This window comes from Eschscholzia californica, unplaced genomic scaffold (genome assembly GCF_041429995.1).
Source record: "Eschscholzia californica isolate CP2 unplaced genomic scaffold, dmEscCali1.0.p SCAF_4, whole genome shotgun sequence".
Taxonomy (NCBI): Eukaryota; Viridiplantae; Streptophyta; class Magnoliopsida; order Ranunculales; family Papaveraceae; genus Eschscholzia; species Eschscholzia californica.
The window spans coordinates 4573060-4588841 of record NW_028238461.1 but is presented as its reverse complement, the minus strand read 5'-3'; the positions used below and the strand labels follow the sequence as shown (position 1 = coordinate 4588841).

Here is a 15782-nt window from a genome sequence, read left to right as displayed (position 1 = left end):
AAAAGTGGTTGAAGAGCTAAATGACCCTTTTAGAGGCATCCTATTTTTAGTTAAGAAAAAGATTGGGACATCAGAGTGCCAAATGGAGTGCAGTTGAGAAAGTACACATGTGTTGACTAGTAGCTGGATAATGAAAATACTAGAGAACGAGAAGAATCAGGTAGATTCGAGACAAAAAATCTATATGACTTGTCGTGATTCGTGTTTTCGATTATTTTGATTCACTAAATACTCAATCACGACAAGCCACATAGAATTTCTGTCTAGAGTTTGCCTAATTTTTCTTATTCTCTAGCATTACTTTTAGATATTTTATGTCATAACTTGGGGAACTTGTGTCCCACTTATACATGCACGCGATATCATTGACGCCTTACAAAATTATAAAGTGCCAAAATATGTCGTCACATGCTAGGTTATTTTTTGAAAAGCAGACTGGTATGTTGCGGTATTGTTGGTGAAATTGGGGAAAGTAATGGACACTCACAACATAAAACTAATCGAACTACAAGACACTATCTTTAAGAGCAAATTTCACTCTCCACAGATAATATCAAGACGTAACCAAATTTTTCTAGTATTTACCTCTAGAACTAAATAATCATCACAACCCCTGTAAAGGTGCACTCTCAAATATAAAACCTTAAGATTTTCTTTGAGAAATACATACTCAAAAAGTGAAGAGATAAAAATTATTTTGTGTTTTTTGTTCAATAGATCTTGTTTTAAAATCTTTTTTATTTATTCGATTAGATTTCAGAAGAAAATAATAGAACTTAAATTTGCGATTAAGTAGATATTTAACCCCTATTAAATTGTATGCATCCATGAGGTACCTCAAATGATAGTTAATCTCATTTGAAATAAGTCATAAGCATATGCATGAATTTCAAAAACGACAAGCATGCGTGCTATGTCATTTATTTTATGTTAAAGTCTACAAAGCGTTGAAGACATTTATATTTCAAAAATAAATCTCTAATTGTATTTTGAAAGTACCTTAATAGGAGTACAACAATCGTCTACGTAATTCAAAATATACAACTCAAAACATTGGCAGAGATCCTTAACAGAAAAAAAAAAAAAAAAAACATTGTCAGAGGAATAAATAAATTAAAGAATCAGCATTGGTGTCTTTCGGACTACAAACCACTAGCATAATCCAAAAATTCGTGGTGTGAGATAGAGGAATAAATATATTTTGAAAGATTTCTAGGTCTTCTCACAATACTGAAAATTTTCTTTTGTTGTTGACCTCATAATATTGAAAATTAAAATTGTTTTGTTGAAAGAAGATCAAACTTCAACCACAAATTTAAAATTTTAAAACTAAAAATAGAACTTTCTGTCAAAATTCCGGTTAAAATGAGTCACCAATTAAGCCAACCTCATCCAAGCGCCTGGCTTTTCTCATCTCTATCCTCGAATTCACAACAGATCATCTCGAGATGATCAAACGGTCCAAAATGTTCGTTTTATCTCAAAACTTCATCAGTAAGTAACACTTTCAGTACGATATCAACCGTCTCCTTTAACGCCTCTCCCTCTCTCTCTATTTTCTTGTTTCATCAAAAGGGTTTCCTTCATTTTCGTGATTCATCAAGAAATTTTCAATCAAGAATTTTCATTTCATTTTTGTTTTCTTGATTCATATGGTTTGATTTGATTCATAGAGCCCTAGGTAACAATAGTTAAAGAATCAATGAGTATACAATTTGGGTTCAACAGAAGAAACTAGAGCTAGAAAAACCAGCTTTGATTTTGATTCTTTCACTTTTTGTTTTGGTTAGGAGGTTAAATTAGAGAAAATGGGATTCGATTTAGGGCACACGGAGAGTTTACAAAGCTCCAGATTTGTTGCGACATGTTTAATAGGTGGGATCGTTCTTGGAGCTTCGTTATTAGGGTTTTACTTAGGTTTTCCATTGCCTCCTGTTGGAGTGGGTAGGAAGAAAAAGAAAATAAGGGTTTATATGGATGGTTGTTTTGATATGATGCATTATGGTCATTGTAATGCCCTTCGTCAAGCTCGTTCTTTAGGTGATGAATTGGTTGTTGGTGTTGTTAGTGATGCTGAAATTATTGCCAATAAAGGTCCTCCTGTTACCCCTCTCCATGAAAGGTTTGCAATCACAAATCTTATGTTTCCTTTATTGATTTGATATAATTTTCAATCTAGTATTCATAAAAATTGATATTCTCTTTGAGGGGAAATGTTTGAAGATACAATTTAAGTATAGAAGATATGCTATGACATTTGATGCAGTTCCTAGATACATGACCTTATGTGTTAGATTTTTCAAACTTTTTTTTTGGTTGAAATTCGAGCAGGCTGATCATGGTAAATGCTGTCAAATGGGTTGATGAGGTTATTCCTGATGCTCCTTATGCAATAACTGAAGAGTTTATGAAAAAACTATTTACTGAGTACAACATAGACTACATCATTCATGGAGATGATCCTTGCCTTCTTCCTGATGGAACTGACGCTTATGCCCTTGCGAAGAAGGCTGGTCGTTATAAGCAGATCAAGCGGACTGAAGGAGTGTCAAGCACTGATATCGTTGGTATGGATTTTGTCATGCTTTTGAACTCCCCTCTTAATTTCCTTTATCATTTCTTAATGGAGGTAGGATTCTTAGGTTTCCATTATAAGACATCTTTTCTGATATAGATTCTGTTTTGTGTTGTAAACAATTTATGAAGAGAGTTCGGTGAATTTTGAAATGTTATTTTTATAACACATAAAAATGGTACTGGCTCTGAAATTTCATGCTTGGCACACCTAGGGGGTTGTCAAAGTTGATAATTGGGATATTCAATTCAATTTAGAAATTTTACCTTTCATGTGAACAGGTCGTATGCTTCTCTGTGTGAGGGAGAGATCAGTTAGTGACAATCATAACCGTTCATCCTTGCAAAGGCAGTTCAGTCATGGGCACAGTCAAAAGTTTGAAGATGGTGGATCTGGCAGTGGAACTCGGATTACTCATTTCCTCCCAACGTCGCGTAGGATTGTGCAATTTTCAAATGGAAAGGTAATTTCACAATGCTTAATACCTTAGCTGCAGGAATTGAATTGATTACATCTTTTCTGTGTTTTGCTTCACTTTCTCTCACCATGTCGTCCCCTACTCACCTTCTATTATGTATATGTACGGATTTCACCCTGCTTTGGCTTTCCCGCAAGTCTCCATACTTGTGTCACATAGGCTGTTAACATTGTCAATCGAGCATAGTCTTAAATATCCTGCCTGATGAGGGAACATGACGAAAAATATTCCTGACAAATTTATCTTGCCTCTAAATGACAAATTTTTTTCCGTGCAGGGGCCAGGGCCAGACGCTCGTGTAGTTTACATACATGGTGCATTTGATCTTTTCCATGCTGGGCATGTAGAGGTATGCCTTCTATTGTGTTGTTCCGTATATAACGTCATGCTCATGAATTTGTGGACACAAAAAATGGCGGACCATTTCTTAAAGAAAAATGATTGACCATTGAGACATTTGCTATGTAGTCCTTTTATTGATTCATCTACTAAGCTCCATACATGTGCTTCATGGCGGACACAAGCCCTTGGGACTTGACACTATTCTAAGTTCATAGCCTTCGCGGTAGCTTCATCGATGTTACCTACCAAATAAAAGGCCTGCTCCGGAAGACCGTATACCAAGTGTGATGTTATCACATTTTTGTAGTCACGTCACGTGTGAGTTATATTCAAAATTAGTCAAGGTGCACTAAGGGACAACCCAGACGTGGAAGGTGAAGTGTGCTCTTCTTAGTGAACCCTAACACCCTAAGGTGGTCCCTTCATTAGCCGAAGCGCCTTTTGCAACTTAATTACTCATGGGCGAGGCACACAATACCAAGAGGGAAAAAAATTCTTAGAACATAATATACACATGGGGTACTTGTAGCAAGTTTCTTAGCACTACAGGAAAGAACAGCAAGAAAATTGGAGATAGAACTTAGAAGAAAGAGCAAGTCTAGACATCTTAACCAGCCAAGTTTGAGTGACATATAGTAACATTGGGCCCTAATATTGCTTTTCTTTATACTCGTACTTCTTGTTTAAATATTTTTAACAAATTTTGTATGTGTTCTGTGCGGTCTTTCAATTTTTCTTGCATCACTCAGTGTGGCCCCCAGTTGCACCTTAGACGTGTGCTTGACGTGTTCCATATTTTACATAGCCATTGCGTAGGGCGATGATGACATGTGCACCTTAAGTGTGACTTGCACCCTTAACCATGATGGAATTGTAATGGATGCAATTTACATTTTCATGGCATCCTGCTTTTTATTTCCATATCGTCTTACTTTTATCTTATCTTCCAATGATGGTTGAGTTTGAATTAACTATTGGCAACAAATTATTTTGCTTATCTTTACAATAGGAAAGGATATGTTTTTTAACAGATATTAAGGATTGCTCGAAGTCTTGGAGATTTTCTACTTGTTGGGATTCATACTGATCAAACAGTCAGGTTTGTACTGATAAGTTAGAACATGTTCGTGTAAAAACTTGTACCGTCAATAGGGAACGAAGCCGGTAAAAAGACTCTCTCTATTAATTAGTTAATAGAGAGCTTTTTCAGTTGGTACTTCAACGTATACGTTGCACTTCCTTTTGATGAACTTCAATTCTTTTTTCTCTGCATGAAATAATATAATTGTAGTCTATAAACACATAAAACTGGAAAAGGTATATGGAAGGTAATTTTGTATGGAAAACATCAGTAAGATAAGACCATTGGGGGAACGAGATAATAATCAATCTCTTCTATATTCAACCTTTTACTGCTTCTCCTTGTCTATCGTTATATTGAGTACATAAAATTCTGACGGTACTTTAGCTTTATTTTCAATTTTACTTTCCCAAATTAAGTAGTATCTCATTTTAATGGTTTCTGCAGTAAGAATAGAGGGGCTCATCGTCCCATTATGAATCTTCATGAGAGAAGCCTGAGTGTATTGGCTTGCCGGTATGTAGATGAGGTTATCATTGGTGCGCCTTTGGAAGTGTCAAAAGACATGGTTAGTTTCATGTTTCGGCCCATTTTATAATTGATGCATCTCATTTTGATTCGTACTTCCCAGAACCGAAATTCTCGATTCTGCATCTTATTCTGTTTTGGTTGCTGCAGATTACAACCTTTAACATATCATTAGTTGTCCATGGAACAATTGCGGAAAATAAGGATATCGGGCAGGTAAATGATAAACTATGGTTTCTTCTTCCTCTTTGATGTAATTATAATTATGTTGTAACACGTGACAAAGTAATTCCGATTTACTCGTGTTTTACAGGGGAACGAATCATACGCTGTTCCAATGAGTATGGGTATCTATCAACTATTAGAAAGCCCTTTGGACATCACAACTAGCACAATAATCAAAAGGATTGTATCAAATCACGAGGCATATCAGGTTCATTTATCTATTCGACTATGACTTCGTTTAATTTCTATATCTGTCACTTATGTGATACCATTTGATCCATTTCATCAGTCTCTTATTTGACACTTCCAATCTAATTTGGGGATTATGCATCTCATCTGCTGCATGCCAGTCACAAATATGATTTAACCGAAGATAATCCGGATTTGTTTTTGAAAATAGAAGATAATCTACAAGAATATCTGGATAGACTGCCATAATATTCCGATACAAAGCCATTCGAGAAAAGAACAGATGATTAGGAATTAGGCAACTAGGAGTAAAAATATAAACATTAAAGATCTCAAGTGGGATACTAGTGTCTATGTCCTACAGAGGAGTGATTGCTTTTGAAGGTATTTTAGAACTTCAAAAGCAATTAGTCCTAAACCCTCAATTGAAGTATTTCATATTTAGATTTTAATATTAAATGGTAGAAAAATGGGAGTTGTAATTTTTTGGAGATTTTGAGTCATAATACTTATGGAACACGTGCCATAATATTTCATTGAGGTGAAACTGTAGCATGGTTTAACTCGTATGTACATTCTGCAGAAACGCAACGAGAAGAAAACAGCAAGTGAGAAGAAGTATTACGAGGGTAAGACGCATGTAACTGAAGACTGACTCAGAGTAGAAGACTCCGGATAGACATTGTTAGTATTTTTGGCGTCAGCAGGTAACCTCAATCGAGTAATCCCGGACATTACTAGTTGATCTTTAATTTTCTTTTCTTTTTCTAATCTTAAGACCCACATCGGTTGAGGAACTTAGAGAAAACCATAGACTATCATTCATCAACAAGCCTTTCACTTTCGACATGAGCTGTGTGAGCTATCTTCTGATTGTAGTTCTCCACTTTTTAACTTTCTATCTATTTTTAGCTTTTATATTGTTCATGTGATTTCTCTGTGGGAGGATCTCTATGTCTTCACCTAAGTAACAGAGTTTGGAGTTGAGGTCGAAGCGGTTAGTGATAAAAACGCGAAGGTGAGAAATATTGTAGGGTTTGGAAGGGTGCCAACAAGATTTCACTCGTATCACGAATTCGGTAATCCTTTTAGGTATTACCATTTCATCTACTACTTCTACTCGGGTGTAGGCACTCTTTCATATTCAAACGTTATATAGGCTTGTTTTTTTTTTTTGTTTCTTTAAACTAAGGAGCATTGACATTGTGTATAATGAGTAAACCTGATTTTGTTTGTCTAAATATGTGACTTTTTTTTTTGATGAAGAATCTAAATATGTGACTTGATGAATGATATTTATATAGGTGTTTTATAGATCATTACGTTTTCACTTATCAATATTGTTATGGAATTGTAATGTGTACCACACCATTTCCCATAAACGGTTGAGATCTAGACGCCAGAAAATGTGAATGAGTTTTCATCTTATTTGGACGTCTCGATCTGGATTGTTCATTATGAATGTTGTAGAAGGTATGGTAACTTTTTGTGGAGAAAGTCGCATACTGTGGGACATTTATGTTCCTTGGAGGTGCTGCATCATCTATGGTTTTGTGTGAAAATTTGGAGTGTACAGATTTGCTCACAAATACAATGTGATCCGTTGGGTTTGTTTCGAATCTGCCCAACAGATGAGGCACGACGGCTGTTAGATGAAGGCTTGGCGTTATCCACCCCATGCCCGACACTAGTGGAGTGCAAGCAGTCGGATTTCGCGATCTTGTCGTTTGTCGTTTTAGTCCTTAACTTAAACAGTTTGTGTTTAAACTTCAGACTTGAATTTCTCATTCACCAGTATCAGATTTGAGTGATTATTGGCTTTAAACTTAAGAGCTCGACGAGACGATCGCAATGGCTTGCTCTTATATTCACTATCAATTCTAATAAAAATTGAAAAAAATCCCTCCATCCTTCGTAAATTCTATTAAAGCTGTTGGATGTAAACCTGAAGTCTTTCCCAATCTACATCCTTTGGTCAATATTTATCTTCTTCTTCACATCACCAGCACTATTGACCACCAACTCACTCTTTTATCCTCTTCATCTCCCTTTCTCCTTCACGGGAACCCGTTTCACTGAAAATTATCTTGGTGGAGAACACATTCACCTATGACTTCTGTGAGGGGTCGCCCAAGACATAAGGCTCGTTCTCCGGTCGAGAGAAAAACATGAGACTCAGTAGAGAGGGGGACCACTCAGTGGAGAGGGAGACGAAAGATATAAAATTTATGGTGTTGTTTAGGAAAAACAAGAAATTTTTTTTTCAGACTTACGCCACCACTTATTTGGGTTTTTTCTGTTAAGGTTGATGTCATCCAACTCAAAACCAATTGGCAATGAGTGGAGAGAGCCTAGACCTTATATTCTTGGTTGCCAGGTACCCATTTTCTCATGTGGAACTATTCTAACACGCCCTCTCACGTGTGGGGTTCTTTGAGCCTAACACGTGTATTTCTTTGGGCGACGTGGATCACGTGTAACTTTTAAGCCTATCACGTGTGGGCCTAGCTCTGATACCATGTTAAGTTTGTGGTCATCCAACTCAAAACCAATTGGCAATGAGTGGAGAGGACCTACACCTTATATTCTTGGTTGCTAGATACCCATTCTCCCAAGTGATACTATTCTAACATTTTCTAAAACTTTTTCTCTTCTCTTTCGACCATCACCGCCTTCATTTTTTTTCTCATTCCTTGTCCCTCTCTTCCTCTGTTTCCTCTTCCCTCTCTCCTCCTCCCTTTCTATCTATTCCAACGAAATCTCCTCCCCTCTGCCGTAATCTCGGTGTGGTTTGGGGGGTTTTCTTCGCAAACTAGTAAACATACCAGTATGTTTACTAGTTTTTGCGAAGGGGATCTTCCCTTTCGCCGGAATAATATGAGAAAGAGGAGGGATAGAGAAGATAAGTGGTGGTGAGAGGAAAAGAAGAAAAAGCAGGAAGGGGAGGAGAGAAATGACGGTGGTGGTTTGATGTTATGGTTGGAGATGAGGAAAAAAAGAAGTTTTTGTTATCTCAAAAAATTTGACAAAATTCACAATTTCTTTTTGAAATTTTATACTCAAAAAAGTTTAATAAATCTCTTCTTACAATTTTCTTGTTTGTCTGAAGCAGACAGCAAAATTTACTTGTAAATCCTTAGGGGGGGGGGGGGATCACTTAACACTGAAGTCAATTGATTAGTTTTTCTGATCATGCTTGCCTTTTCTTTGGTGATATTATTTTGATGGGTAAGGTTCAATTGATTAGTTTTTCTGATCATGCTTGCCTTTTCTTTGGTGATATTATTTTGATGGGTAAGGTATATAAGTTGGCAGCTTTTTTTTTTTTTTTGTAAAGAATCAGACCTACAAATCTCCAAATTAATTTAAGTACTTATTTTTTTTTTTCAAAGTGCCCCAAAAGAAGTGAAAAGTCGACTTTTTAGAAGAAGCAAAGCTGATAAAAGAATTTTACTTTCTCTGCACGCCTTGAAAGAGAAAGATAGATTCGGGGGGTAAACATGGATGGAAAGATGGAGACCAGAATATCAGTTTTCAGTTATCAGTTGAAACCTAAAAAAAAAAAGTAGTTTTTAGTCTTTTTAGGTTTTTGCTTTTTCTTTTTTTTGTTTACCACTAGGATGATGAAAAACACTTTGGGAAAGACATGTTTGAAAACACTTTTTAGTTGGAGTAGTGGAATTAATATAGCTTTCAAATGGGTGCGTCCATAGGTGTCCTCCATTTTACTCTGCACCCGATTTTTCTCTAGGCACTCGTACTTGCTTTCCTTTTTTCTGTCAGAGTCCGAGTGCTCATTTATTTTTTAGTCTTTTTCTTCTTGCATTTCATTTCAGTTTTTTCTTTCAAAATCTTCATCTAAATTTTTAGATTTCTTCGACTTAACTTCATTTTTTATTAGAAATCGGTTCTAAAAATCCTAATATTGTTTTTGTTTTTATCTTATAATTCAGTATTTGAGAAGTGTTTATCATCGATTTTAAGTTGAGTCCGAACGATTTTAAATTTGTGAGTTGTAATTAGTTCCTTCAAATCTAAAAAATTCGAGTGGTTTTAGACTGTCCAGACCAAGTGCCAAAATCAAGCCTCCGACTATCCAGTCTAAGACCCCTCAAATTGGTTCGAGTCCGAGAATATGTTTTCTTTCTCAGATTGTGCGCCTGTAGGTGTTAGTAACACTAGAGGAGCACCAAGAGCGAAAAGGCTTGAGGCACCCGTTTTAAATTTCTGAATAGAAACTATGTAAGAAAAGCCCAAGATTTGGGTCCAAATATGAAAAAGACCCACTCGGAAATAATAATGTAAAAAAACTCAATTTTAAACTGTTGGCAACACTTTTGAAACTGTTACAATATTTTTGAAACTGTGACAACATATATAATTATGTTCTTAATTATGTGTGAACAAAAACAAATTTGTTCATACATTTACAAAATTGTTGAGAGCAAACTGTGTTTTGTTCAGAAATTTTAATAAATGTTTTGTAATTTCAAAATTTAAGTTTTTTTTTTCATTATTATTCCGAGTTAGCCTTCATTTGATAAGAATTTTGGGCCTTATAATTTTCCTCTCTTTGTGAATACCCAGTGACTGACAACCCTTTTAACTAAAAAAAGCAACACTAGTGAGTAGAGGACTTATTTATATTATATTCTTAGATTATGAGAGTGTCATTTGTTCATGTGTCACATGTTCAGAGATCTTTCACATATGATGTTCTTTTTAAGTGTACCACGTATCTTTTTGTTCCTTACCTCTTGAAACAAATCTTTTATCCGATGCAAACAGTTGCAATTTGTAAAACAAGTTTAAATTTGGAGAAAAAAAATGTTTAAGGTCGACATTAGAAGTAAACAAATGCAAGTATTCAAACTATACAAATAAATTACACATTATTTATTTCAGATTACAGATTCATATATGACAAAAATTACACACTATTGATTTCAGCCTCCACAGTTATTTACCACCTCGAAAATGTGGCCATATTTGTCTCGCATTCTTTTTTGGTCTTAAAGACCATGATTCTTCTAGTCAAATTTTGTTGTTAATATTTTTTTTCTTCTTCTCCTTAGTTATAGAAGAGGGGTTGAGTATAAGAAAGAAACAATCTCAATCCTTTGAGATAAGTTGGAGATGTGTAATCTTAACTATCGGAAAGTATGTTCTAAAAAGATATTAGTACATTTCAATGGTGAATGTATAGTGGAGACATTAATGAGTTAAAACAGGTTAAAAACGACACTCATGTTTGTGAGCAAATTAAACTATAGAGTTTTTGTGCAGGTCAGTTCCCAAGAGAATGGTCGTGTTAATTGGTCTCTCTACTTCATAGATAGGAAAGTTTTTAGTCAACAGGGACAAATACTTCGAAGTATTGTTTATTAATTAAGCAAACACACTATTCCCAAAGCCAACGACCCAATTTGTGATGGTGGGATGGATTTGTGAGAGGTTTAGGGTTACTTAGAGGTGCTTTTTTTTGGGAAGTAACATTCTTCATATTTGAATAAGTTTGGTTCTTGGGTGATATTGTGTCTCACGTGTTATATAAAGTGAAATATTTGATTACAACCACTTGGGTATGCATGTGTTTTGAAAATCTAAAGGTCACATTTTGATATTCTATGGAGATAGTCATAGAACATCCACGGTTTATGAATTCTGATTATTTGAGGCATGCGACTTAAATGCGCGGAATCAAGAAAGCGGAGTTTTCGAATTTAGATTGGTAATCTCAAATTAGTCAAAGAAAACCCTCTAACTACTTCAAAGATATTTTTTCAATATAAAAAAGTAAAAATTGGTAACCAACACTTGAGAAAAAGAGAGAGCTTACACCCAAATAGAAGAGAATGATGGGATATTGGGAAGAATTTAGGTATGGCCCCATATGAAATCTCACCCATGAGATATGTGGACTTGTCAATATCAAAATGGTTTGAAACAGAGGAGCTCTTTTGGCCCCACAAATCACTCGTGAGATCGTTCTTGTCTCTCACGTGAATTCCCTTCCAAAATTTAAAAAGAAAAAAGTAACTAGTAGTATATGAACTTCAAATATCACAAGGGGTGCCCTTTTTTAAGGTTTGTGAGAATCATCACAAAAATAAAATCATTATTTTTCTCCAACTCTCTCCACACACACACACACACACATATATATATATCAAAGAAAAGTTAGGAGGTAGAAGAGCACATGGGTTTTCCCTCTCCATTCTTTGGACTCTTTCGAAAATTTAGAAGGTCGCACAACTAATATCTGAAGTTATATTATACTGTTATTTTGTGTGCAGTATCGTACCATGACTTTAAGAATTAGTTATAAATGTTTAATGTAAATCTGGTTGTAGTCTATGTACTCATTTAATTGTTATGGTATATTTCTACTAGATATGTAAAACATATTACATAGTCATGCTTCACCGTGCTCTCTCTAAAAGAAAGAGAAGCTGAAGAACCCTTCTCTATTTTTTTTGACACCCAAACTATCGATTTAGGAATCTATAAAGCTAACTCTTCCATGAAAAACCGTAAATCATTCCTTAACAAAAAAAAAAATTCAAGTTAAATCACAATTTTCAAATTGTGTGTTATTTGGGTGGTAACATGTGTTACTTTCCACATGTCCTTCATCCTAAGCTATAGGGGTAGGCAATTAGGGTTGAATAAGTACTCAATTCACACACAAATCAAGATTAGGGTTTGCTAATTAGTTACCTTTGAGAATGTGAGTGTGACCCAAGACTACGACCAGACCCAATCCCTAACCTTAGCACGTGAAAAATACTAGTATTTGGTCTGAAACAATGACCGATCATAATTCGAAAACTGATGTGGTCAACTCACATCAGTCCAGATGTTTCTCTTTATATGTTCGGATCAGTAAGAGCCGACTACATCGATTTTCAGGCAAAGGTGGACATGCATTATTGAACCAAATAGCATTTATGCCCTTTCAAGGTAAAAAAAAGTCACATTCAGGTAGCATGTGTTATGTTGTGATTTTATCACAAGTATATAACGACCGGATTCCTTAGTTACAGGTATAACTGCCAGGTGGGATTTTACAGTTACAGTTACCGTTAAAGAAGTTAAAAAAAGAAGGGAAAAAAAAGAAGAGGAAGTTAAAGAGAGAAAAAAAAGGGTATTTCTGGGTATTGCTGTCTCTTTTCTGCAGCGAATTTCTTGGGGTCAGAAGAAAAAGGCAAGCTCTAGAGAGAGAAACTACCAACTTCAGACTTCAGACTTCAGACTTCAGAGAGAGAGAGATATAAAGTTGAGTCTTCTCCAATTCTTCTTCTTCTTTATCAAACTGTGAGGTGAGAGGATCAGTGGGTAGGTAGTTATTAGGGTAAAATTCCTAATTGGAATTGAATTCTAGTGAGAGAGAGAGAAAAGAAGAAGATGAGGGATCTGAGCTAAATGAGTTAGTTTTTTTTTTAAGTTTTTAGGGTTAGGGTTTTGTTTAGTTAAGTTCTTTAGGGAAGAAGAAGAAGAAATTGGGGGATGAAATAATAGGTGAAGGAGGGTATTGAAGAATGAAATTCTGTTTTAGGGCACAAGAACAACAAAAACATCAATATGGGTAATTGTGGTACTAGAGAAGAATCAGCTGTAGTTGCTAATGCTCAAGGTAAATTCTCATTTTACTTTCATTAAAATGCTTCTTGATTGATGTTAAATTATTTTCAGAGTATTCAATTGAATTTGGGTTTTTTTTTTTTTTTTAATGAATTGTTTCTCACAGTTCAGCAAATCAGTACTTGTTCTCCATCAATTAAGAGTTCTTCAACTGATAAGAAACATAATCGTTCTTTCTCCGATTTGAGTGATCCTTCAACCCCAAATTACGCTGATGATTTGCGAAAAAATGCTCTATTTGACAATGTTATTGCTTTTACATTGTTCGAACTCGAAACCATTACAAAAAGCTTCCGAAACGACTACATTCTCGGTGAGGGTGGGTTTGGTACAGTTTACAAAGGTTACATTGATGAGAATGTTAGGGTTGGACTTAAATCACTTCCTGTTGCAGTTAAGGTTCTCAACAAACAGGGCCTTCAAGGTCATAGAGAATGGCTTGTAATTTCTCATCTCCTTTTGCTTTTGCTTTTGCTCTTTTACTTTTAATTCAACTTGAGTTGCTTTTCCATTTTAATTTGACTGTTTTTTGTGTTTGATAATATCAGACAGAAGTTAATTTCCTAGGGCAACTTAAACACCCTAATCTGGTGAAGTTGATTGGTTATTGCTGCGAGGATGACCATAGATTACTTGTCTACGAGTTTATGTTCAGAGGCAGCCTTGAGAATCACTTGTTTCGAAGTATGCTTACTTTTCTCCCTTCGATTGTTCGGTAGTTATTGTTTGATTAACTGAATTATGCATTTGTAAGCTTACTTATTCTTGTCGTGAAAAAATAAATCATCGACAATGACTTTCTATTTCGGTGGTAGACGAAAGTTTGTGTTCAAGACTTTGAAATCGCTCAAGCTACAAATCATGTATTTTATGTGGTTTATTATTATGTGTATTCATTGCATAAGAGTAGAATAATCCGATCAGGATTTGGTTGTGTGATGTGAAATTGTGAAAAAACAACAGCCACCACCAATCGTCAACTTATCCATTGTGCTCAATCAGGGCATGATCCTTGAGTTAGAAATATGTTTTTGAAACATAAACCTTTACGACAGAAGACTTAAGACCTAGATCTGAACTTGCATAGGAGCTCTATTCAGTAGAAGTCTAGCTTTCTTCTAATGTTTGATTGGAAGTTTTTTTTCCTTTAAACTTAGTTTTATGTGTACTTATCTAACTTAACTAAGCTAACATGGTTATATTGACTGATGCATTCAGAGACGGCAATTCCATTACCTTGGCCAACAAGAATGATGATTGCTCTTGGAGCTGCTAAAGGACTTGCTTTCCTTCACAACGCGGAAAGACCTGTTATCTACCGGGACTTCAAAACGTCAAACATATTGCTCGACTCTGTAAGTGGTACTCCCAAAAATTTATTCGAAATAATTTCTGCCTTCTACCTATTCTTTTTCGAGATGTTGAATATCTGCTCGAGCTAACTTTTCTATACATCTGCAGGATTATACTGCAAGACTTTCTGATTTTGGCCTTGCAAAAGCTGGACCACAAGGTGATGAGACCCACGTTTCTACTCGTGTGATGGGAACTTATGGCTATGCTGCACCAGAATATGTCATGACTGGTAGGGCTCTCCTCATTAGTTATGTGCTTTTAATTTTTTATTTTCATATCATCTTGTTTAACTGCATGTGTAAAATTCAGCCACATCAAACACCCTAACCGAGTACTAGATCGAGATTCTTTTTAAAATAAATCCCACCCTTCTGTTTATGCTGGTACATAATTACATACAACCAAGAAGCCTCATAAGAATGTTGAATGCTCCATCCGGTTTATCAATGGGTATGATCTTGTATCAACATATTCAAAGAGATGATCTGGTTTTCTGTTTTTGTTTTCGGATCGACAGATCCAGTTAATTGCTATTCTATTTGATATCTCATTCACTTTAAATTTCCTGATAGTTGGTGGCTTAATTATGTATTACCAGGGCATCTCACTGCAAGAAGTGACGTCTATAGTTTTGGAGTAGTCCTTCTAGAGATTCTGACAGGAAGGAAATCTGTGGACAAGACTCGTCCGGGCAGAGAACAGAGTCTGGTCGATTGGGCCCGTCCGAAGCTAAATGACAAGAGAAAATTGCTGCAGATAATCGATCCAAGATTAGAAAATCAATACCCTGTGAAGTCTGCACAGAAAGCCTGCAGCTTGGCCTACTACTGCCTTAGCCAAAATCCAAAGGCAAGGCCCCTCATGAGTGACGTGGTTGAGACACTTGAACCATTGCAAAGAAGTGGAGCGAGTGACGTCCCAACAGAGGGTCTAACTGCACTTCCTGATTACCGATTTCACCATCGAAGATTCACAGGCAGCGCTGTTGGTTGCCGTTCTCCTAACCCTAACTATTCTCCAGGAGGCTCCACAGCTTGTCGTGTAAGATGAAAAATGTCGCTCTCCTCTCAAGTATCGTGTTTATGTACTTATTCAGTGTGTTGCTTCTGTTCTTATCAACAATGTACTATGGGTGCGAAACGATAACATGTATGAACCTAACCTGCTTGGTTACTAAGTGTGTTTGTTACCAATTTAGTTTACATGGTAACGGTGATTTTTGTTAGTTACTAATGTTTCGCGAGCATCTTTTTTCGTTTATTGTCTTTTGTGCTACTTCTACTTTCTACTCGTCTGAATTAGATGGACCCAAAACCAGACTGAACTAGCCAATTTGAGACATAATGAGTCACTTTAGACCTTGA

At 35.8% G+C, this 15782-nt stretch overlaps 2 protein-coding genes across 2 annotated transcripts; both read left to right on the top strand.

Annotated features, from left to right (window-relative positions):
• Window positions 1-1139: 1139 nt before the first annotated feature.
• Window positions 1140-6737, top strand: LOC147541821 (ethanolamine-phosphate cytidylyltransferase-like). The gene is made up of 9 exons (XM_086634429.1): window positions 1140-2122; window positions 2332-2567; window positions 2857-3038; window positions 3331-3402; window positions 4427-4494; window positions 4924-5044; window positions 5155-5220; window positions 5318-5437; window positions 6002-6737. The coding sequence occupies exons 1-9, from the start codon at window positions 1809-1811 to the stop codon at window positions 6071-6073; spliced, it is 1251 nt and encodes a 416-aa protein (XP_086490555.1). The 5' UTR covers window positions 1140-1808; the 3' UTR covers window positions 6074-6737.
• A 5729-nt stretch (window positions 6738-12466) lies between these two features.
• LOC147541820 (putative serine/threonine-protein kinase PBL8) lies at window positions 12467-15651 on the top strand. Its single transcript, XM_086636514.1, has 6 exons — window positions 12467-13054; window positions 13169-13503; window positions 13611-13746; window positions 14281-14417; window positions 14524-14647; window positions 15017-15651. The coding sequence occupies exons 1-6, from the start codon at window positions 13003-13005 to the stop codon at window positions 15466-15468; spliced, it is 1236 nt and encodes a 411-aa protein (XP_086492640.1). The 5' UTR covers window positions 12467-13002; the 3' UTR covers window positions 15469-15651.
• The last annotated feature ends 131 nt before the right edge of the window (window positions 15652-15782 follow it).